This window comes from Clupea harengus, chromosome 18 (genome assembly GCF_900700415.2).
Source record: "Clupea harengus chromosome 18, Ch_v2.0.2, whole genome shotgun sequence".
In the NCBI taxonomy this organism is placed as follows: Eukaryota; Metazoa; Chordata; class Actinopteri; order Clupeiformes; family Clupeidae; genus Clupea; species Clupea harengus.
This window is the reverse complement of record NC_045169.1, coordinates 25,297,737-25,323,534: the sequence shown is the minus strand read 5'-3', so window position 1 is coordinate 25,323,534 and position 25,798 is coordinate 25,297,737. Positions and strand designations below refer to the sequence as shown.

Sequence of the window (25,798 nt, the reverse complement as noted above, 5' to 3'; positions counted from 1 at the left end):
GTCAATGGGGGTGGGCATAAGCTTGGGACCCGAGCAGGACAAGTCACAATACAAACGTGGTAAACATTTACAACCTCAAACAATCAGGCAATGCAGACAGTCTACCTAGGGCACTGCGAGGGGAAAGTGAAGGCACTCCACTGCATTCTGAAATACTTGGGCACTGCAAACTATTTCCAAGACCCACTCTGGAACCTAGCCCAACCCGCACCCCCTTAACTTGGGACCCCCAATGGCGATGGAAATGCAGGAGGGGCAAGGAGACACACACACAATACAGACAAGAAAGTTCAAAGAGTGGGGATCGACCCTCGAATCCCCACACATAAAAGAAAAACAATAAAACTGTCCATTAGTGGCTCCCTGCGATGCCACTTCCCTCTACTAGGCACGGTCCTGGTGATGTCACCCACTGTTCCGCGTCAGCAACCAGGGAAAGAGGAATCCGGCAGTAGATCCGGGAACGGCACAGCAGAGAAGCCTGAGGAGTGCACAGCCTTCAGTGTGGACAGTAACGAGAGGCAAACAAAAAGAGACTAGACAACAGCGGCGTAGAATGGGACACGTTCCTTACTGTTTGGATCTTAGCTCCAGTTGCACGGTGTATAGCCCCGTCGTCGCTGATCTGCCCAGCGGTCACTGCCTCCTCGTGCCAATCACGAACCGGGAATACAGCCACTACTCCCTCCCGTGAAACCAGCAGGCGCGCACACACAGGACACATAAAACCAGCACAGATTCAGACATACCGAGTGCCAACCTGCACCTAAATCCACCAACCTCCCGCACACCAAACACAGGGCCTTTTAAAAGAGGATTCACCCTATCCCCACCATGCTCTACCAATCAATGAAATGGGCAACAGCTGTGTCTCAATCACTGCCAATGTCAATCACTGGCATGGGCAACAGCTGGGCCCAACTCACTACCAATTCACCCTGTGACACACCCATTTATGGTCACTTGGCTTTGTCTTGGAACAGATATGTGGCTTTTGACTTGTTGAGGTTGTAAAGTATTTGATGATTGTGCTTACATGGATCTGTGTATGGAATGAGGATCTCTCTGTGTCTTTGGGTTCTAGTGCTGAGCTTGTATTCCTACTCTGGACATGCTGAAGGTGAGATTCATTCATGTTAGTCAATTGCTTTCAAGATTACCACATTACAATGAGTATGTATTCACATTGATAGATTGTAGATTGTTTTAAGTCATTTGCTCCTCAAAATAACAAACTTTTCTTTGAAATGTTAAGTTTGATAGTCTTCTGCCTCATGTCCATTCAACTGTTTATTAGAGATACATATTTGACACATGTAGACTGCAAAGCCAGTTTATGGGGAACAGACTCTGTATACTTTGATCAGAGAGAGACATCTGAATTATTTCCAGTGTGACTGACTGTAGATCCACATAGCGCTGTTGTCACTTGGGAGGGTGATACTTTTAGATGTTACATACTCACCATTTACTTCTGCAAACACATCAGACTATGCAGTGAGTAAGTGTCTGTCTTGAATAACAAGTGTTGTATCATTTTGAACACACTGGAACTAATTGTTTCATAGGACATGAGACAAAGATAGCAGGTGTGTAAAGTTATCAAATGCTTGTGATCATATGAGGTTTCATTTCAACAGCTGTAGTTTGCATTGACTATGCTGCAGCTCTTAGCAATTTATGGCAAATGCATATAGTAAAGACGATGCAGTGTAAAGTCTGATGCTAACAGAAAGCAGAGTCGCTGTGTGAAATAAATGGAGCCTGCACCGGTAAAAAGTTGTTGATGTTGTATCCTGCTTCTTGTGATATTAAATTATCAGAAGACAATAATCTACTTCCTACCACAAACCCTGGGCGCTATGACAAAAATGACAATGACGGCACCTCAGATTCAGTTTATCAAAGTTTCTGCATCATCTGGCAAAATGTCCTCAAAAAAATGATCTAATCAACATCTTGTGTGCATATCTTCTATCTTCTATCTTTCTTTACATGTAATATGGTTAGTCTAATTAAAATGAATTGATTAATCTGCAATGCTATACTACTATATTTCAATTTAAATATTTTTAATTTGAAGAACTATGACAATCTCTCCATAGCTCCACACCATGTTTGTGATTTAACAGAGACGACCAAAGCTGTTCTGGTACTGGATCCTGATCAAACACAGTTCTACAGTGGAGAGACTGTCACTCTCAGATGCAGCATAGAGGGACAGAACACCTCAGGATGGAAGTTCCTCTGGCATAGAGATGGTCATGTGGTTCACCCACCACAGGGCTGGACTGACAATAATGAATATACAATACAGTCTCTGGATGAGACCCATAGCGGTGACTACACCTGTGCTGGTCTAAAAGATGATAAAGATGTCCAGAGTGAGACTGTGAAACTGCACATATCTGGTATGTGAACCCTAATCACTTTTTCTGAACTTAAATTACTTTAACATCTCATCAGTTTAGCAATAATTGTACCTCCTTGGATGTCAGTCTGGATACATCAGTAGTTAAGCAGAATTATGGGGTGATTTTCACTTTTTGACTTTTAGAGCCACAGAGTCCTGTGTTCACAGGAGAAACAGTCACTCTGAAGTGTGTGATAGAGCCTAAGAGAGTCTGGAAGTATAAGTGGTATAAAGACAGGAACAGTAATCTCCTTTCTCAGTCTGACACCAGCACACACATCATCACAGTGTCTGAGTCTGATAAGGGTCCTTACTGGTGTCAGGGAGAGATGAGAGAGAGGCCTGTATCATCACAGATGAGTGGAAGGGTTTATCTTCCTGTTAAAAGTGAGTAACATCTTGAGGGTGTGATTATGTATAGTCTTCATTTGGTCTTTTGGAATGTCAGCCATTATATTTGAAAAGTGTAACTATGGCAGCCTCAGAGTGTCTTGAGAGAAGTGGTGAGAGCAAGGAAACATTTAGGCTTCCATTGCAGGAAGAAGACAGTGGTGGCAGTGTTGATGAGGGTGTGTATTCTTTTGCTTATACCTGGAACAGTTCACACAATCATTGTCCTTTGCTCCTTCTTCTCTCCATGTGTTCCTCTGCAGCCCTGCCTTTAGCTACACTGACTGTGGAGCCACATAGTCCTGTGTTCACTGGAGAGACAGTCACTCTGAAGTGCGTGATAGAGTCTCACAGTAACTGGACATACAGGATGTATAAGTGGCCAAGCAGTGCCCCAGTGTCTGAGGGGAACATCTTCACCATCAGAGGAGCTACAGAGTCTCATAAGGGCCAGTACTGGTGTCAGGCAGAGAGGAGAGACAGACCCACAGCATCACAATCAAGCAGTAACATAACTCTTGATGTAACAGGTAACCTTGCTCTGTGTGTGTGTGTGTGTGTGTGTGACAACAAAGCCAATCCCGGCATGGAGGTTGCCCTGTCCATTCTGGTGGCGCGCCTCTCGTCTCTCACTCCTGTGATGCTTTTCCATGGGCCACTTGGTGGATAGGAAAACATCAAGTCAACGGGAAGGTAAATACAAGGTAGAACAGTTCACCAAACTGTTAGGAAAGGCAAATTAGCCACAGATTAGCCAACCGAAAACCGAATTTCGCCCGAAATAGCAACTGCTAGCAGACTCAAAAAACATATGCTACCAAATATTTTACTCTATTCCCTAATAGCTGAGTGTACTAGTAACTATTAGCCTACTCTAATATACCAAAGTAAAATTAGCCACAGATTAGCAAACCGAAAAACCGAATTTCGCCCGAAATAGCAACTGCTAGCAGACTCAAAAGACATATACAACATATCCAGCAGCTGTCTCTTAGTTTGACGATAACCGTACTGAGCAGTCCTTTACGGTGCCAGTATGGTTAGTACGTCATTTCCTGTTTATCTATCTCTGAAAAATCTGTGTGCCTTTACAAATGTTTGTAACCTACCCCAGCAGCTGTCTCTTAGTTTGACGATAACCGTCCTGAGCAGTCCTTTACGGTGCCAGTATGCATGTTCCAATTGCTGATGGAAGTGGAAACATTGCTCCTCACCCCCACTACTCCTCATCTACGCATATGGACAGCCAAACTCTACCCACTCACTCTGTTCTTTTTCTTTTTCTCCTAATCTAGACTATCTTCGCTATGGGACGCTGCTGTAGTCTCTCCACCCGGTCTACCTGTAGAAACCCTCGGCCAATTGCACCCACCGCCACCGCACTGCCGTACACTTACTCTACCCCATACCCTATGCTAGCATTTATATACAATATATATTATTGCCACCATTGACATTTTTCTCTGCTCCTACTCCCCTTACCCCTGTAACAGTAACCCTATGAGCACAGTGTATACCCACTAAACTGGTCTTGTTTGTATCATGTATTTACCACCGGATGTCTGTATATATATATTATGTACAGTACATCTACCAAATGCAGGCTGTGTACAACACCTGTTGTTTCCCTTCCCCTTCTGCCACACAACCCTCCCCATCCCCCCCTTCCTATCTCCACCCGGCCGACCTCCAGCAGATGGGTCCCCCCTTATGTGCCGTGGTTCTGCTTAAGGACTAACATGGAGTTTTTTCTTGCCCCTGTTGCCATTGTGTTTGCACTAAGGGGGTTCAGGCTCTGGGCTCTGTAAAGCGCCTAGAGACAATTTTATTTTTATGGCGCTATATAAATAAAATTGAATTTAATTGAATTCAGGGTCATGGTAGTGTTGGTAGAGGTATAGTTTATGACAATCTTTCTGTCATATGGTCCTTTATATATATAACAGAATGTTAATATATAATATGGTTCTTTATATCCATTTTATATTAATTAATGTATAACTAATTAATGTTAAATATGTTATAGGTGGTCTTTGACACCAGAGGCTGTTTCTCCACTCACACAGTAGGAGTGAGTCTGCAAATACATCTTTGTCTGTTAATGATGTTTTCCTCCACAGCTCTGCCCACAGCTACAGTGTCTGTAGTGTCTCCTCAGGGTCCATACTACCCTGGAGATGAAGTCACTCTGAGGTGTGACATAGCAGAGTACGGAGACTGGGATTGGTATTACTGGTACAGAGGTAGTGACCCCATTCACAATGGGCAAAGTCAAACCACCACCATCTCCCTCCCTGATCATGTTGGCCAGCACCAGTACACATGTGAAGGAGAGAGAGGATCTAGACCAACGACTTCCCAGCGCAGTGCCCCTCTCTCTATTACTCTCACAGGTGAATACAGCTACAATGATGATATTTAAAATGATGATTACTTCAAAGTTCCTGTTCATAAGCATTTTAACAGTTTTACATCTTGCTTTCACCACACAGCTATGCCAGTCCCTACACTGACAGTGGAGCCTTCGCTGAGTCCAGTGTTTGCTGGAGAGACAGTCACTCTGAGGTGTGTGATAGAGTCTCTCAGTGACTGGACATACAGGGTCTATAAGTGGCCAAGCAGTGCCCCCAGTGTCTAAGGGAAACACCTTCACCATCAGAGGAGCTACGGAGTCTCATAAGGGCCAGTACTGGTGTCAGGGGAAGAGGAGAGACAGACCCACAGCATCACAACCAAGCAGTAACATAACTCTTGACGTGACAGGTAATCATTGTATGATCGTGTGTGTGTGCGTGTGTGTTTGTGTGTGTGTGTGTTTGGGTGAGGGAGAGAGAGAGCGGCAGTGGAGGGGTAAATATTGTAGTTTTGCTTTCTTCATGTGTTAAGAAGTAAAGAAGCAATTATTCATTCAGGGCCATGGTAGTGTTGGTAGAGGTATAGTTTATGTGGTGTGTGGTACGGTCCTTTTTAAATATGTATATGTAATATAATGTAATTAATGTTTATAACTCATTCATGTTAAATATGTTAAAGGTGGTCTTTGACACCAGAGCCTGTTTCTTGACTCATGCAGTAGGAGTCAATCAGTAAATTAATCTTTGTCTGTTAATGATGTTTTCCTCCACAGCTCTGCCCACAGCTACACTGTCTGTAGTGCCTCCTCAGGGTCCATACTACCCTGGAGATGAAGTCACTCTGAGGTGTCACATAGCAGAGTACAACGACTGGTATTGGTATTACTGGCACAGAGGTAGAGGCCGCATTCACAATGGGCCAAGTCAAAACACCACCATCTCCCTCCCTAATAAAGCTGGCCAGTACAGATGTAGAGGACATAGAGGATCTAGACCAACGATTTCCAAGCTCAGTGCCCCTGTCTTTATCAGTATCACAGGTGAAAACACTTACAATGATGATATTTAAAATGACAATTACATCTATTTACTTATACATTTGAATATGGCTATGAATATTGTCTCTGGTTTCACCTCAACATCAGTCATCATAACATGTCTCACAGCTGTGAAATAGTACAAGGACATGTTTAATACTATGATGCCTAGTTACCAAGGTTGGGCCCAATGCCTGTATCCAGATAGACATGGAACAGTTCACACACTCATTGTCCTTTGCTCCTTCTTCTCTCCATGTGTTCCTCTGCAGCCCTGCCTTTGGCTACACTGACTGTGGAGCCACATAGTCCTGTGTTCACTGGAGAGACACTCACTCTGAGGTGTGTGATAGCGTCTCACAGTGGCTGGGTGTATAAGTGGTATAAAGACAGGGATAACAATGTTGTGTTTGAGGGAGACACATTTATTCTAAAAGAAGTTAATAAATCAGGTAATGGCCAGTACTGGTGCAAGGGAGAGAGAAAAGAAGCTCCCACATCATCGCAAATCAGCAGTGAAACAACTGTTAAAGTTCAAGGTAAACTTGAAACTACATTCTATTATCATTATTATTGATATTATCGTGTGTGTGTGTGTGTGTGTGTGTGTGTGAGAGAGGGTGAAAAACTCTCTATGTTTAGATGTGTTTGACAATGACTCTGTTTCATTCTCTTCAGCATCAAAGCCGTACAGTACACAGTACAGTGATGGATTTGAGATAAAGGTTACAGGTTAGTTTGGTGTATTACAAGGATATATGGATATTATAAAAATGCCTGGCTGTATCCCTAAACTCTGTAGTATAATTAATCTGATTTACTGTATGTTATGGTATTCATAATTGTAATGTGCAGAATGTCTGAAAATGAAAATGGATATGCTGATGTTTAGGGCCCAGTGGTTACCTATGAAAACAATTATAAATGTATATTTTTTTAAATCAAAGAAATTAATTCTAAATTGTAATTCTTCTTTGACAGAAACACCAACTGTTACCCTTAAATCAAACTGGACAGAGTTCTTCAGTGGAGAAAAGGTCTCTCTCAGATGTGACATAAAGAGTGGGGGGAGCAGTGACTGGGAGTACAGCTGGTTTAGGAATGGAGTCTCTAAGCCTGAAAAGGAACATGAAATCAATCCATCCCAAAGTGGTAACTATACTTGTAAAGGACGAAGGAAACGTGATAAAAAAGAATCAGAAGAAAGTGCTGCTGTTGTTATTACAGTTTCTTCAGGTCAGTATGTGTTTATTTTAATTGACATTTACTGTCCACATTACATGTGTCTTTAATTGACTAATGTTGAAAGTGTCTCATTATATTGGATATGTTCTGAAAAAATGTATTTTAATGAATAATGCTGATGTTTGCAGACTTTATTTATATTGTTAGCAAAGACCATTTTACAGATGCCCTGCCATATCATATGTAGCTATATCATATCTGAGGGCTATACCTGTGGAAGCTGTTGTGGTGCATAATACAACTTTCTATTCTTCTTAAACAGAGAAAGCCCAGGCAGTTCTGGGTTCCCTTTCACAGATGTGGCTGACTGAAGGAGACTCAGTGACTCTGAGCTGTGAGGTTAGAGGCTCCACTACAGGCTGGAGATTCCACTGGTACAAGACTGCCCCCTACAGTCCTGAGTTGGTATATGTGTTACATGATAACAGGGGATATTCTCTACAGCTGGTCTCAGACAGCATCAGTGGAGCTGGAGGCTCCTACACTCTCAGCCCAGCTGCTCTTAGACACAGAGGGGTGTATGTGTGCAGAGCAGAGAGAGGAGAGCCAGCCTATCACACAGAGTTCAGCCAACCTCAGCCGCTTTGGGTCAGAGGTGAGATAAACACTCTCTATGTGTACAACCAGGTATCTAGTTTCAGGACACAGAGTGTCTCTTGGGGACTTTTATTTCTACCTGTTTGTTTTTACTGTCTGTCTCAGGTGTGTCTCCTCCAGCTTCTGTGATCATCCACTCAAACTGGACCCAGATCTTTACATCCGAGTCTCTCTCACTGAGCTGTGGGGTTCAGGGTAACTCTACTGGATGGAGACTGAGGTGGTTCACAGGCAGAGGAGGGGCATCAAAGTGTCCCACTGACTGGAGATTAGAAACAGGATCCACCTGCAGCATCAGCTCAGCATCATCATCAGACAGTGGAGTTTACTGGTGTCAGTCTGAGTCTGGAGAGCAGAGTGATCCTGTCAACATCACAGTGCACAGTGAGTGTAATCAGGCATCATTTGATAATGTCTGAACATTTGTAGTATTGTTTGTTTTTAGCATAATTAATACAGTTATTTTCAATTTAATTTATCTGATTGATATATATATGTGGTGGTTCTGCAGTGAAGGAATTGTTCATAATTTCTCAGGACCAGAGAAATGAAATATGAAACTTTGAGTGCTGTTGGTAGGCTTACTATGTTAATAAATTACCCAACTGATCTTCTGTGTACAGCTGGTAATGTGATCCTGGAGAGTCCTGCCCATCCTGTGACTGAGGGAGATCCACTGACCCTGCACTGTAGATATCGCTATAAGCCATCAAACATCAGTGCTGACTTCTATAAAGATGGGACACTCATCCAGACCTCCACCACAGGGGAGATGTCCATCCCTGCAGTCTCAAAGTCACATGAAGGAGTCTATAGGTGCAGGAACCCAGAGAAAGGAGAGTCGCCAGAGAGCAGGGTCATAGTCAAAGGTCGGAAAGGTTAGTAGATATGCATTGTTTTTTATCAATGGAATCAACTAATTTCAGTAACAGCCATGTTGATCTGGTTGTTGTGTTTAAAGTTTCAGATTCTGCGTCCTCTAGTTTGGTGGTAGCAGTGGGCGTAGTGGTGGGACTGCTTATACTCTTTGCTCTGGTCATTTTACTAGTCCTGCTGTGTCGCTCCCGCAAGGTCAAAGGTGAGAGAAGAGCAGAGACCTGACACATTTAATGTATTTAGTGTAAATGAACAGACTGTTTTTAATTCAAAACGAACATGTGACACAACAATGACTTCTAAAACTCTCTCCCCTGAGGATCAGGTTCAGTGACACCAAACCCGTAAGTTTTTTCATTCATTTAAATGGGTAGTCATGGATTGTGTCTGTGTGTGTGTGTTTGTTTGGTGTGTGTGTGTGTGTGTGTGGGTTTGTGTGTGTGTCCGTGTTTGTGTGTGTGTGCGTGTGTGTTTTTGTGTGTTTGTGTGTGTGCGTGTTTGTGTGTGTTTGTATGTGTGTGCGTGTGTGTGATGGGGTAATGGGTTTTTAATCGATGTTTTACACACCAGTGGTCAGGGATTGCAAAAATCTAAATAATAAAAATGAGATATAAGTTACAACATATTCAACCTGTGAAAGTATCAAAATAAATTGCAAAATACAGCAATTACATCATCAAAATAAACTAAAGCATTTTATATTACGTATACAAACCGTGACCGTGGCCATGTCAAGAAAGCGAAAAAGGAATCATATAATTTCTTGTCATCCAATCAGAGAGAGGGACAAAAAGCTACCAATGTCTGCTTCCTTTCAAAATTCATGGAGGTGACATGGTATACACTGCCCTAGCAGACACACATTATAAATGTCCCTTTTATGTCAGTTTGTGTTGAGCTGCTCTTGTTGCCTGTACTAAAAGTTGGCCTTTACACTGAATCAGAGAAGACAAATCAGACATTGATCTTTGACTTTCACAAGACATGTGTCTTAATCAAGCATGGGCAATGTGCTCAGCACACCGTTCTGTCTCCCAAAGAGGCATGCAGATGCATACATGTGACATGATGATGTTTACAGTTTTAGAGAAAGTGTTGTCTTTGTTTTTAAAAAGCAAAAATGCTGAACACTACACTACTTAGATTCTATTTTTATTAGGCCCATTAAATACAAATTAGAAAATACTATTTTGTATGTTAAATACATGTATCAGAAGTATTGTCCATCCATGCCAATGAATAATTTCCTGTTTTTCTCACGAGAAGATCTCTTTCTCCCTCTAGTGGTCAGCAGCAGAGCAACAGCCCCAGTTCAACCTCCCAGCAAAGACAAGGTTTAGGTAAGAGATTGTGGTCAGTTTCAACATGTCTATGGTAGGTCATCTTAAATTATGAATGTTTTCTGAGGAAAAAACTCATCATAAGTGGAGTTGGTGTGTACATGCAGTTAGAAAAAAAAGGGAAAAAATAAATAATTAATAAAATATATAAATGTTTTCATTGTACACTGGTCATACCAGTAGTGTTTTGGCATTGGCCCATGACTCCTGTATCAAGGTTGTCATTTTAGGAGATCAAGGACAGTAAAGCAAAACTGCAAACAGGCTAAACAATAACAAATTGCCAGACCTGCCTTCATGAACAATAACAAATAGTAGGCCTACGTGGTAAAATGTCTTTTCTTATTGCAAACAGCCCATGAAATTAGCCAAAAACATTAAACATGAGGAGAACATGTATTTATGAAATGCATTCAATTCAATTGTGATGTGTGCTTTGTGCTGATGGACTGATGCTGGTAGGCAACAGTAAAATAGGCTACCGGTACCTTATTTTACCCCCGGCCTGTATTCCGAGCCCGGCCTTTATTTGTCCGTATCGACCACGCCCCCGGCTACTATCTGAAACCCGGCCTCTAATTGAATCCCGGTCTTTATTTGAGGATTTACGGTACCCCTGTCACAGACTTCCAAGTAATGGAAAGTCTTAAGGTGTGCAACATCAAATATCGCCCCATCAGGAACAATACTGAACACAGGAGTGAAACCCAAAAAATATTTACATATATACAGCAGAGATTTGGGGAAGTTCATTAAAGGCACTAAACTTCATTTTGTACATTGTTACATTGGCAAACTGATAAACACCACTTCGATCTCTTAAGGAGACAAAGCGTTTTTTTTTATATCTGGCGCTGTATAATTCAGATCACATCAGATTTGTGTCTCTCTTCATCGCTATGATGCAGATGTCCACACAAATACAGTTGGCAAGCAATAGAGATGCCTGAGTGTAGAGATTATGCACTCATACATACGCACTGCACTAATGCATGGGGCTGAGTGTAGAGCTTGTGCACTCATACATACACACTGCACTAATGCATGGGGCTGAGTGTAGAACTTGTGCACTCATACATACGCACTGTGCTAATGCAGGGGGCTTGTGCACTCATACATACACACTGCACTAATGCATGGGGCTGAGTGTAGAGCTTGTGCACTCATACATACACACTGCACTAATGCATGGGGCTTGTGCACTCATACATACGCACTGGGGTCCAGTGATGCAACTTATGCTCAAGTTAGAAAGGGAGCCAAAAAACCTGGAAACAAAAGTAAATATACATCTTATTCTGATGTGGTTGTAGTTTACAGTGTCCTCTGTTCACAGTAGAAGTGATGCCTCTTTACCTTTTGTCAATGTATCATGTTCACAGATGCTTGACAATTACACAAATGCACTGCAAGTGACTCCAATTGCACACGGATGAAGTGCAAGCCTGGATGTGTGAGATCATCATCATGATCAAGACCATGCACTCATAAACATCATTCAACCAGAAGTAACGGGTATCAACAGGTTGTGTTAGTGAGATGCATAGTGACTTCACTGCCAGAGTTATTCCTTCCCTGTGCCGAGTGTTTCTGGTACTTATCATCTTTGACTGAATGCTACAATAGCCCTGGGAAACTGTGTGAACAGAAACATTCCTTTTCTTTTGCTTTTGATGTTTTCTCTTCAGTCATGCTTCCTTTTTCATTCAGTGCATTGAAAAGCCATTTCCATAATACTGTCACCTTTTATCATTGCCATAAGTTAAACCTTGTGGTGTTAAAAGGAGAGTATTTCCATAATACTGTCACCTTTTATCATTGCCATAAGTTAAACCTTGTGGTGTTAGACGGAGAGTATTTCCATAATACTGTCACCCTTTATCATTGCCATAAGTTAAGCCTTGTGGTGTTAAAAGGAGAGTATTTCCATAATACTGTCACCCTTTATCATTGCCATAAGTTAAGCCTTGTGGTGTTAAAAGGAGAGTATTTCCATAATACTGTCACCCTTTATCACTGCCATAAGTTAAACCTTGTGGTGTTAGAAGGAGAGTATTTCCTGTGTATAATGGAAACCCAAAGAGGTTGTTGGCACAGCTTGGCTGTCGGGGTCATTAGGCTATCATGACATTGTGACCCTGGACCCTAGATGAAGGCAAGTTCATGTCGATTTCAACCTCAACGTCTAGACAAAGAGTGATGTTTTTATAAACTGCTGGAGCTTATATGCATATTAATTGTAAGTACAGCCTCAAAGTATGTAGAACAGATATTTCCTATGTAGAGATTACTGTGTTTTAATTTAACAGTTAAAATATATATTTTTAAAGTTCACAAGTGTGTGTGTGTGTGTGTGTGTCTATATATACATATATTAATGTGATTTGTATATGTCTATCAGTGCTTGTTAATATTTTGAAAGCTTTTCTCAAATATGGTGCAAGTGTGTGTGTATTGTAAAATATGATAATATATTTTTCCAAGATTTGGTCTCATATGCAGATTTATATTCAAATATAAAATCAGAGTGTATTTTTGTATGCTGAATTTTCACTTGGATTCAATAAACTTTTTTTTCTAAAAATCATGAAATCAATGAGCTGAATCAGTCACACTTGAACACATGTTTAGGATAATAGGTTTTCATTATACCTCTGTGGTTAACCCAGAAGTGGTTGGAAAGAAGAAAAGGAACCACTGCACAAACAGGAAGTGAAAGGTCAGGTTTTTTCTTTAGACTCCTTCCTTTGGCAATGTGGGTTTGCTCAAAGGTGAATGTCAAACCACATCCTCTTGGGGTTACACCTCAATATATCTCTTTAGATTAGGGCTGGGCACGTTAACGCGTTATTATTGCGTTAACGCATCAATTAATTAACGGCGACAATTATTTTATCGCGCGTTAACGCAGGTTTTATTATTTATTTTATTATTGTAAAAGTCTGTTGCTCACAGGCTTTTATTTTGTAAAAGTCTGCTGCTGACTGTTGCGGAACCGGAAAAGAAAGGAATGGGCGGATAAACAAACATGGAGAAGGGCATTGCTGCCATAGACATATATATATATATATGATTATGATTGCTGCAACGTGCCAACTCGCCACCATCTTGGGAAGGTAAAGGCTGGACTAAACAAACGCAAGTGAACGGTGGAGCTGCGGTGGAGCTGGATAAAAAGCACTATAGTGTTTACATTTCTCAACCGATTTAATTGAGTCGTTTGTATATTCAAGGGTTTATGATCTACGTGGAGTACCAAACAAAGTTTGGTCTCCATGTTACTTAGAATCTCGATAGTTAGGCTAAAATCGCCAAAGACTTATATACATACATGTGATAATTGCAAATCATTCAACGAAACAGACAGTGGAGGGAGGCTTCGGCAGACTACGTACAGCAGAGTAACTGCCAGCATTGAACTTTTTGGTGCTTCACCACACTAACATTAATGCCTTGGCAGTGGCAATAAGCTTTAGTTTTGTGTTTGTTTTGATAACATTGTTTAAGTTGAGAATTACACAAAGTATTTATTTTATTTAACTGCTACTATATAAAAATGCTGACGTTAAGTGTTTGCACAACAAATGTTATGGCACTTTAGTTCATATGGCAGAACATTTAAAATAAAAGTGCGCTATACACTACTTTTGAATTAATTATTGGATTTTGCGTATACAAATGCGATTAATCGTGATTAATCAGGGATATCATGCGATTAATCGCCATTAAAATTTGTAATCGTTGCCCAGTCCTACTTTAAATCCTTTGTCATTCATTGATTTTGGCTTCATGTGATCAGTCCAAATCAGAGTGTCTATTGGTGACTGGTCTAAATTCCAACACAGGTACAAAGTGGCAAAGTTGGGTAAAACATACACATTGTTGGATATAAGACATAATACACACAGTGAGAAATTTTGTCCATAGATTCATTTAGATTCAACATTCAGTAGGCGTTCATCATTACACTCTTTGGCCACATCTTTTTAAACAGCCTAAGGGGTAAAACATTCCTGTTGTTCAGTTAATTCTGATTAATTCATCAGTGATGTGATAGACACCCTTTGTAACAGCAACACACATTTTCTCTCTTTTTTTCTTTTTTGATTTGTGATTTAGTGTTCAGTTCAGTGTTACAATATGGGAACATGGAAGGTCAATGAAAGATGAAAGAATGAATGAATGAATTATCTCCGAAGATCTCTACTACTGATTAATTTGATAATATCCACCTTAGTTCCTCATTGTCATCTGTATTTTGTATTAATATCATTTCATACATTACTTTTACATTGGAGTTAAAATGTTACATTTTAACACCTTGTTGCTAACATCAGACCAGCATTTTTTTTTTATTATTCTCACCCTTTTTACAATTGTTTTCATGCCTGTTTCAGAACATTTACCAAGTCCTATACCTGTTTTAACAAAGAGCTCATCAGCGACTGGGAGTACATCTGGTACAAAGACGAGGAGGAGCTGATCCCGTCCAAGTCCTGGAGCGAGAGTAACGAGTATAAGACCGTGGGTTCGGTGGATGAATCTGACAGTGGCGAGTATGCCTGTTTGGGCATGAGGAAAGTTGACTCTGTGTTCTCCTAGATTAGCGATGCTGTAATACTTACTGTGTCAAGTCAGTGTGTTCACCGTTCATGAAAAAGACTTGCCCACTACCACCAATAAAGGCTTACTTGCAGGCTGTAGTATTGAACACAATTGTTTGTTTTATTTAGCTACAGTGCCTTTGGCTACTGTCTTCAACCTGTTGTGAGAGACCGGGCGGTCATCCCACGTTCTTTGGGGGATGTGGCGACTGGACTTGGTGGTGTAGTGGGGAAGAAGGGTGCAGGAGATGGTAACTTCTTATGAAAATATAGATCTATTTATTTACAACGGGGGGACTATGTCAACCCCACACCTGTGCCAACAAACAAACATCAAAACATCAAATACACACAGTATTTTATCTCCAATTTTATCTCCAATTTTATCTTCCAAAGGCCCTGGACAAGGCCCTTGGACATCAGTACCCACAGTAACCCAAGTAACCTGTATCCTGGGCACCTGCTTAGCCGATTTAGGCCCAAATACCGGCACCTGTCTAGGGCCAAGCTAGGCCCCACACTATATACAGTGCCCTCCACAATTATTGGCACCCCTAGTGAATATGAGCAAAACAGGCTATAAAAAAATATGTCTTTGCTGTTTATCCTCTTGGTCTTTCACTCAAAATATTCACAAAAATCTTACCTTTTCATTGAAGTAAAGCTATTGAAAGAAAAAAAAACTGTTGACATTAAATAAATATTTTTCCCCAAAACATGTGTGCAACAATTATTGGCACCCCTAGGAAAATCTTATAATTAAAATCTAACTGAAGTATATTTCCAGTCATGTTTTACATTTTTAAGGTCACCTGTTTGATAAGGAACTCTTAAGAGGTCAACCATGACTTCCTGTTCCACTGGCGTACAAATATGAGGTGACACAGGCCAAATTCCATTAGTCATTCATCACTATGGGAAAGACCCAAGAACACAGTGACGATGTGCGACGGAAAGTTGTGGAGCTGCACAAATCAAGAAATGGACACAAGAAAATCTCTAAAGAGTTGAAAATACCCATTTCCACTATCATGGAAATAATTAAGAAGTTTAAAGCGACAGGAGATGTTAAGAATCAGCCTGGAAGAGGACGTGTGTGTACAATCAGCCTGGAAGAGGACGTGTGTGTACATTGACCCCACGCACCGTGAGGAGGATGGTTCGACTGGCAAAAGAATCTTCAAGGATCACAGCTGGAGAATCGTAGAGGTGAGTTGAGTCTTGGGGTCAGAAAGTCTCCAAAACTACCATCAGACACCACCTACATCACCACAAGTTGTTTTGGAGGGTTGCCAGAAAAAAGCCTCTGCTGTCAATCAACTACAAACTAAAGCGCCTACAGTTTGCCAAATGTAAGTCAGACTTTCAATGGGGCCGAGTTATATGGTCAGATGAGACCAAAATAAAGCTTTTTGGCAACAAACATCAAAGGTGGGTTTGGCGTAGACAGAAAGATAGCCATACAGAAAAGACCCCCATACCCAATGTGAAGAATGGTGGCGGATCTTTGATGTTGTGGGGCTGTTTTTCTTCCAAAGGCCCTGGACATCTTGTTAGGATACATGGTATCATGGACTCCATCAAATACCAGCAGATATTAAATGAAAACCCAACAGCCCCCTCCAGTAAGCTTAAAATGGGCTGTGGTTAGACCTTCCAGCAGGTCAATGATCCAAAGCACACCTCAAAATCAACACAAAAATGGTTCACCGACCGCAGAATAAAGGTTTTGCCAGGGCCATCACAGTCTCACGACCTAAACCCCATAGAAAATCTGTGGGATAAGCTGAAGCCGAGTCTACAAACGTTGACCTCAGAATCTGAAGGATCTGGAGAGATACTGCATGAAGGAATGGTCTCAGATCCCGTGCCATGTGTTCACCAACCTCATCACGCATTATAGGAGAAGACTCAGAGCTGTTATCTTGGCAAAGGGAGGCTGCACAAAACATTAAATTAAGGGGTGCCAATAATTGTGGCACACATGTTTTGGGGAAAAATATTTATTTAATGTCAACAGTTTTTTTTTCTTTCAATAGTTTTACTTCAATGAAAAGGTAAGATTTTTGTGAATATTTTGAGTGAAAGACCAAGAGGATAAACAGCAAAGACATATTTTTTTATAGCCTGTTTTACTCATATTCACTAGGGGTGCCAATAATTGTGGAGGGCACTGTACAAACACTAGGCACAAAACTAGGTACAACACAAGGCCCCAAAACAAAACACATAAACTAGGCACAAAGACAAGGCATAAAGACACAGCACAAAAACAAGGGAAAAAAACAAAGCTAACAGTGTCCACACATCTAGACACGTACTGCCTTTCACCTCACACAGGTAAACAGGGAAAGCAGCAGGGACGTGCACAGGAGGGGGCTAAGGTTGCTCGGGCAACTGCCCATTTGCCCTCCTCGACTGAAGTTGCCCCTCCAAAGGAAATATATATATTTTTAAATAGTATTATGGCTGCAGAACTTCATGTAATTGCGGAATATGCGTCCAGGGGGAGGGGATGTGGCGGCAGTGGTTAGTGATCGACCCTGACAATTTCAATCATTTTAATCAATTTCTCCCCATAGGAAGTACAGATGTCTATGACACTATCACCCCCCTATATATGCCACTGCAGAGAGGTCAATGTGTTTATATTTTGAAATATGTGAAGAGATAAATGTTAACATATCAGTATCCGTATCTGCTGGATGAGGAATTGTAAAAGCAGTGTGTACATTATGTATATTATATCAGTTTTTTAGAGGAAATTACTCTATTTGTTTTCCTTTTTTATTTAGCTACAGTGCCTTTGGCGTACTGTCTTCAACCTGTTGTGAGATGATATGTATCCTATAACGTCCGTAAAGCTCCATGTACCTGTTACCAAGGCTTAGGACTTCCCTAACGTCCAAGAGAGTCAAGGCTGTTTTTGCTTCTGCTTTTCAGTTATATGCCTTTGAGCATCTATTTTAAAGCTATACATTTGTCTTCTAAAGTGTTTTCTGAAGCAATGCCATTTTCTCACAAGTGTTGTTTGTAAAATGTCTTTTCTGGTGAATTGTATTAACTTATCTCTTTGGGAAAACACCACAGAATGACCATGAACACAATTGGTGTGTGTGTGTGTGTATAACAATGAGTAACACAACTTGTTGCAAACTGTATATGTGTATTGTAACATAATGACTAACATCTATCATTATGTTTGGAAAGGACAGAATAAGGGTAATGGCCTAATCAATCCTTAATTTGAGTTGTTTTACAGTTTTTCTCGATTGATTACATTCAAAAACTGGAACTTATGGCACAATGACCACAACCTGTAACTCATGTGCCAACTCCCTAAACCAATTCTGCTAAACTATAAGCACAATTATGTGCTTTAGACACAGATTTCAATTGTTAACCGCACTTTCTTCAACTCACAACACACAATTATCTGCTTTAGACACAAATTTCAATTGTTAACCACACTTTCTTCAAAACACTAAACACCATCCTCTCTACTTTGCACACTTCATCAATGCCAAAACCTCCTTGTGTTCAGACAGAACACACTGCTATTCAATTGGCAAAACTTCCATTTCCAAGGCTGTTGTGCAATTTGAAATCAAAGCTTTAGCAATATGATGGCCACAGGTTAGCTCCTGGTTTGGAGAACAATTGATGGCAACATTGAAGTGAGAGGTGATCAGAAAGGCAGAGGAGTGAGAGTAAGAGGAGGAGGAGGAGGAGGAAGAGGATGAAGAGAAAGAGCAAGAAGGAGAGCCATTATCTCTGATGAGATTCGGGCCACTGTGGTCAACCCTGTGGTCAACCATGGTTTGACCATGCAGGAGGCTGGCCAGAGGGTTCAACCAAATATAAGCCGCTTCTCAGTTGCATCCATTCTCTGGACATTCAGAAGAGGGAATAGGTAAGAAACACTACTATGACAAGAAAACACTAGTTTGAATGCCTTATCAGGAGCATAGTATTCTTGTATTTTCCATTGTACTGTATCTGTAAAATTACGTAAACAAATACAAAGTGCAACCATTGATGACCAAGACTAATTCCTAAACATCAATACAGTGAGCCTAGCCACAGTGGACTGTGTTCTAAGGCGGAACACCTTGAGAATAAAGCAGGTGTACAGGGTGCCTTTTGTCAGAAACTCCGACAGTCAAACAGTTATGCTATGACTATGTGCAAGTAGGTCATATACATTTCCACAACTGATTGCGTCCTATCAGCACTGACACATTACTGTACTGTATTGTAATCCAATCCAATGTTACAGTTTTTCTCGATTGCTTACACACATGCAGCATGCCTCGTTTTCTCAAAACTCTAAACACAAATCCCTAAACCACTCACACAAAATGCAACAACATTCACAACACTGTGTAGGTCTATTTCTGATAGCACATTGTCAATATTGTCTTGAGCTAGAACAGGATGCAGTAGTTTTTTGTCCTTTTTTATTTTACATTTTTCTTTCTTTTTTTTTGTTGACTGTACTGGCCTATATCCTATTGTTTGTTCTGTGCAAATCATTTACACATTCATTTGTGTTTGCTGTGATGTATAGGCTACAGCACTTTTGGAAAAAATAAAGAAATATTTTAGTTGTTACTGTATATTTGTGTGTTGTTTTATATTTGCGTAAAAGCATTATACAGTTATATTTTACTACAGGAGTAAGCGTATAGTAACATAATGTTCCTGATAAGGCCTTCATACTGGTGTTTTCCCATTTCATAGTAGTGTTTTCTATTGAGCACATCAGTGTTCAATCGATGCTTAGAATGTCTACTCATATAATGGGCTGTGTTTGTCATTAGAAAACAAAGTACCCTTTTGAGGTGACATAACACTGTTTTGAAAGCAAAGTTGCCTTTTGCAGGATATATAAAGGGTTTTGCATTTTGTGTGAGTGGTTTTGGGATTTGTGTTTAGAGTTTTGAGGAAACGAGGCATGCTTTCAAAAAATGTGTGTTAGCAATCGAGAAAAACTGTAATCAGTCAGTCAAACAAGCAATTAAATAAATAAATACATATGTCATCACTGCCTCTCTCTCACTTTCTGTACAACTTCAATCCTCCCGTGTTATGTCTGTGTGCGTGGGGGCGGGGTGTGGAGGTGTGGTCTGTCTCTTGTGCGTCTCTTTCTCTTGCATCACACTCAAAGATCTCAATCACTCAGTAACGGGAAGGCACACAGTATGGAGCTCTCTCCTCTAGGCCTGCTGTTCGGTGAGTTATGCCTGTTTGGGTGTGGGTTCTGGAAGTTTCTCTGTACCTTTCTCTGTATGAGTGTGCATATGTAGGCCCAGTTAGACCACATCATTTGTTTCACAGTTTACTGCTCTTACAGTGTGACATCAGGCTAAATATATTTACTAAATAAATGATTACCCTCTTCTTTACCTTATGGCTCTTAGAGAGTGGTAAGGCCAGAAACAATGCATTTCTGTAGTGTTTGGGAATTTAAAGTAGCCCACTGCAGACATAACTTTCTACAGTCTCTAAAGGTGTGAGCACAAACACCTGTGGATGTGCCTGCATTTGGATGTGTGCATGCATATGTTCTTTTGAGTGTCTGTGCTGTAAAGAAAGTGCATGAAAGTACAAGAGCTCAGTGCAGTAAAATGTGTCTGTTTCTTTTTGTCACTGAAACGTAACACTTTCATACAGATATTCTTTCATTGTCTCAAGGCTTTTGGGCTTGTTTCTGTATGTCATATATATGATCACAGTGATTACTGTAAGTTGAATCTGAATGTTGAATGATGTAATAAACTGCTTGTGAATCTTCCAGTGCTAACATCAGAATTCTAACACTGACAGGAAGAATGGTTTCAACCACAAGTCACATGTCTGCAAACGTAATGATTTCTTTCATGTCTGGACGCCTGTTAGAAAGGCTGTCTCTGTCTTTTGCTGTACTTCTGTGTCATGCCTGTGCAAAGGCAAGTTGCTATTAGACACAGTAGAATTACGCCGTTTTGTCTGAGAATGAAGCCGTTTCGCCTGAGTCTGACGATTTTTGGTTTGAGACCTGACGCCTTTTCGTTTGAGTCTGACACTTGAGTCTGAGATCTGAGGATGTCCTAAAATGAACACCGTAGGAGAGGAGAGCCATTGCTAAGGGTTAGGGTTGAGGAGAGGAGTGGGAGGAGAGGATAGGAGAGGAGAGGAGAGGAGCACCACTCAATAAACAGACTCATACCTCAGTGACTTCAACCACTGTCCCACTTAGTTTTCTTCTTCTTAAAGGGACAGTGGTCACTTCCCCTTTAGCCCTGCTACTGGCTGCACTACCATGACAGAACTTCATCTCTGCTTTGGTAGTGTGAGAAGGTGACCCCCCCCCCCCTCTTCTGACTGTGGCCCAAATTATAAAAGAACAGAACAGAGGAGAGGAGAGGGGCACCATTAAGGGTCAGTGTTGGGGAGAGGAGAGGAGAGAAGAGGAGAGGAGAGGAGCGCCATTGCTAAGGGTCAGGGTTGGGGAGAGAAGAGGAGGAGAGGAGAGGAGCGCCATTGCTAAGGGTCAGGGTTGGGGAGAGAAGAGGAGGAGAGGAGAGGAGAGGAGCGCCATTGCTAAGGGTCAGGGTTGGGGAGAGGAGAGGAGAGGAGAGGAGAGGAGGAGAGGAGAGGAGAGGAGAGGAGCGCCATTGCTAAGGGTCAGGGTTGGGGAGAGGAGAGGAGCAGCACTCAATAAACAGACTCATACCTCAGTGACTTTAACCACTGTCCCCATTAGTTTTCTTCTTCTTAAAGGGGCAGTGCTCACTTCCCCTTTAGCCCTGCTACTGGCTGCACTACCATGAAAGAGCTTCATCTCTGCTCAGAAAAGAACAGAACACAACTGACCACAACAGATAGATAAACACTGCATGTCCTTTCTTCATCAGAAAGCCTCAATGTATCCATCACTACCTGTACATGCAGACCTGTGCCTTCAACAGTGCATTAAAACACATGTGAATTACCTTTGAAACCGATGAACCGCAGGCCAACTGAACCTGACATAGTGAACATTCAATAAACAGCCTCATACCTCAGTGACTTCAACCACTGTCCCCATTAGTTTTCTTCTTCTTAAAGGGACAGTGCTCACTTCCCCTTTAGCCCTACTGGCTGCACTACCATGACGGAGCTTCATCTCTGCTCGGGACACAGAAAAGAACCGAACACAACTGACCACAACAGATGCATAGACAGCCATGGTTATGGCCTCCTGTGCTGTGCGCTGTGTGTAGTTAGGGCCCACTGACCGTCTACTTTTCAGTTGTCAAAATGGAGCTCAACCATGCAACGTGTGAAACCAAAGATGATAGTTTGTCAGCAAGGGCAAAACAACTGTGGCTTTGTTCCAGTAATACAGCACTACCCCCCCCCCCCACCCCCCATGATATTGTTCATTCTATCTTATCTCTATCTCTCTATCACTCTCTATCTGTAATGATATTGTTCATTCTATCTTCTCTCTCTATCTCTCTATCTTGTCTATCTCTCTATCGTCTCTAGCACAGTGACAGGAAGTGAGAGATTGTGGCTTTGGCTTTTGGTTTCCTGTACGTGCTGGGAGCTGTGTGTAGAAAGGGCACACAGACCATCTAGAGTAGAGTAGATGAGCAGAGGGGTGCACTTGCAGTGGAAATACACTACAACATAATAATAATTATAAGTAAGTACGATTCATATAAGTTACACAGTGGCTTCTACTTACAAAGGAAATCTACGTATGGATCAAGACCAAATATTTCATACTTTTGAACTGCAGACTGTTCCTTTGTTCCTTAAGGCCTTGATCACTATTCACCACCACTGGTACACTACTCTGATCCATCACTGCTCATACTAAAATAAAGAGGAGGCATTCTTCTATTAAATACAGCAAGCTTGTTTATCTCCAACTCTAACAGTTGATACTAAAGACAAGGCAACTGAAAATAACAACACCCAAACCACACCAGGGGTATGTCATGAGAAAAGCCCATACTGCGCTCTTTTGAAGTTCACACTTGTGCCACCCCTTGTTTTTTAACTTTGTGGCTTTTGTCAGAACACAGCAGCTGTCCAACGGTCTCTTCTCTCTGCTTCCTCTTTCACAGAAGCATATTTGTACAGAATGTAACACATACAAAACATACACAAATTACATTGATAAACTACACTAGAACTCCACATCAGAATGCATGTTTTCTTTATTGCTATTTCTTTGTCATGAAAACAAATGTGTTTCTCAGAGGATCTGGAGGTGACATACCAGTGGTGTAGAATAAAAGTGGCAACAAGCAGAAGACTTTGAGCAGAAGGCCAGTCAGGGGAAGCCCATCTGCCTCTGTCTGACATGAGGGATTCAGGCCTCCTCTTCTCCACCCCAACCACACAGAAGACAAACACCTTCCTTTCAGCAGAGCTGTAGAAGTATGAATCTATCCACTGCTATAGTGACATATTCACAAACCAGCTGTTGTTAGAGTCTGATATGATCATCTGCATGTATAAATGTTATGACAGTACATGGTACCTCTAGTATCTCTAGTCTAGTGCAACCCTCACTAATAACTCTCGAGCACTTCCTCTGTCATTCACATTCATGAGTATTTGTGTGTTATCCTGTTTCAGTTCCTTCTTCTGCATGGCTTCTAGAGATTAAAAGAAATGGACATTTAGAGGCTGACACTCACTTGAGAAAACAAGTTGAATCTTTGTCCAAAATACTTTGTCTGTTATACATCTAACTATTTAATCAGTCAGTCAAACAAGCAAATAAATAAATAAATACATGTCATCACTGCCTCTCTCTCACTTTCTGTACAACTTCAACCCTCCCATGTTCTGTCTGTGTGCGTGGGGGCGGTCTGTGAGGGTGTGAGGGGGTATGGTCTGTCTCTTGTGCGTCTCTTTCTCTTGCATCACACTCAAAGATCTCAATCACTCAGTAACTGGAAGGCACACAGTATGGAGCTCTCTCCTCTAGGCCTGCTGTTCGGTGAGTTATGCCAGTTTTTGTGTGGGTTCTGGAAGTTTCTCTGTACCTTTCTCTGTATGAGTGTGCATATATAGGGCTAGTTAGAAAACATAATTTGTTTCACAGTTTACTGCTCTTACAGTGTGACATCAGGCTAAATATATTTACTAAATAAATGATTACCCTCTTCTTTACCATGTGGCTCTAAGTGGTAAGGCCAGAAAGAATGCATATCTGTGGTGTTTTGGAATTTAAAGTAGCCCACTGCAGACATAACTTTCTACAGTCTCTAAAGGTGTGAGCACAAACACCTGTGGATGTGCCTGCATTTGGATGTGTGCATGCATATGTTCTTTTGAGTGTCTGTGCTGCAAAGAAAGTGCATGAAAGAGCAAGAACTCAGTCCAGTAAAATGTGTCTGTTTCTTTTTGTCACTGAAATGTTACCCTTTCATACAGATATTCTTTCATTGCGTCAAGGCTTTTGGGCTTGTTTCTGTATGTCATATATATGATCACAGTGATTACTGTAAGTTGAATCTGAATGTTGAATGATGTAATAAACTGCATGTGAATCTTCCAGTGCTAACATTAGAATTCTAACACTGACAGGAAGAATGGTTTCAACCACAAGTCACATGTCTGCAAACGTTATAATTTCTTTCATGTCTGGACGCCTGTTAGAAATGCTGTCTCTGTCTTTTGCTGTACTTATCTGTGTCATGCCTGTGCAAAGACAAGTTGCTATTAGACAGAAAACTCAATATGACTAAAGTGACTGGCCATACTGGTCAAGAACACTAACAAGTAGATATCACCAAACATTCTGCTGTTGACTACAACTCTTTATGCTGAATTGATAAATAGCTGTAGACGTTCATAAACAGTGTTACTGCATGTAATTGGACATATCTGTATAGCACAGAGATGAGCGGTGAAAGTCCTACTACTGTGTCCCTGATGGAGATAGATGAGTCTCTTGTGTGAGAGTTTTTTACTAGAACAGCACATTCTAGTGGTGAGAAAGAATACATGGTTAGTTGAATGGACAGTCAGCCTTAGTTGTTGCTGCTCTTACTTGCCTGTAGTTGTTCTGCTCTTGGACTTTGATTATATCATATTCTCAAAACTATCACTAGAAGAAGGAAGTGGTTTATGTGAGTTGCAGTCTAAGCATGGACATATGGGAAATGTATGATATAAAAATTCACAGTTCTGATATTTAGTGTTATTTTCAAGTGTAAGCACAGTGCTTTCTCTTTCTCTCTGCTAGCGTGTGTGTTCATGTTTGCCTCTGTAAACATTTTGTGTGTGACTGAGTGAGTGGTTCCTGGTTCTACTGCATGTAGGTGTTGTATCAGAACTTGAAAACACAGTAATGTAGCTGATGAAATTGATATTTCTTCTTTTAAAAAGGGACAATGCATAGGAGATACTTGCATAAATGTCAAATTCAAATGAAAAACACATACAAATAAATCAGAGGCCTTAAAACAATGTGTAGGGCAGATATATCTAAGAGCTAAACAGAGCAACTGTCTAGTAGAAAGCCTGAGTCACAGTATGGGCCACAAGTGGGGTGTTAGTCAGAGAGGACAAGACAGAAGACAAAAGATACCTTAACTGACTAACTTGGCACTCTTGCCAAGCAAACAATAATCTTCTTAGCTTGCACTCTTGCAGACCAATTTGAAAAACAATAATCCTAAACAATCGTTACATTTCTCAACTAGGCCAAAAAACCTATATACGGTAGCCTACAGAATGTAGGTTAAACTAATTATGTATGTTGTGTTGTGTTGCTCTCTTGATGAAGTTTCCATAGCTCTCTTAATTTGCCATCAACAAGTAAAAATGATGGCTGATTAATGAAGGCAGTGATTGGCCAGAGTTTTGAGTCAATCATATTCAAGTCAAGAACACTCATGACTGTAACCTATTACATTGGATAATCACTGCTTACCAGTGACATGTTGTC

The 25,798-nt window shown here is 41.0% G+C and overlaps 1 protein-coding gene across 1 annotated transcript in view; it reads left to right on the top strand.

The window, feature by feature from the left end:
• The first annotated feature begins 982 nt into the window (after positions 1-982).
• The window catches only part of LOC105896014 (basement membrane-specific heparan sulfate proteoglycan core protein-like), a 35,121-nt gene continuing 10,305 nt past the window's right edge, over positions 983-25,798 (top strand). Inside the window, exons 1-3 of the mRNA XM_042710551.1 lie at positions 983-1,120; positions 2,133-2,411; positions 6,467-6,733. Of these exons, the coding sequence (XP_042566485.1) occupies positions 1,054-1,120; positions 2,133-2,411; positions 6,467-6,733 (613 nt within the window). The 5' untranslated portion in view covers positions 983-1,053. The remainder of the gene's footprint in view (positions 1,121-2,132; positions 2,412-6,466; positions 6,734-25,798) is intronic.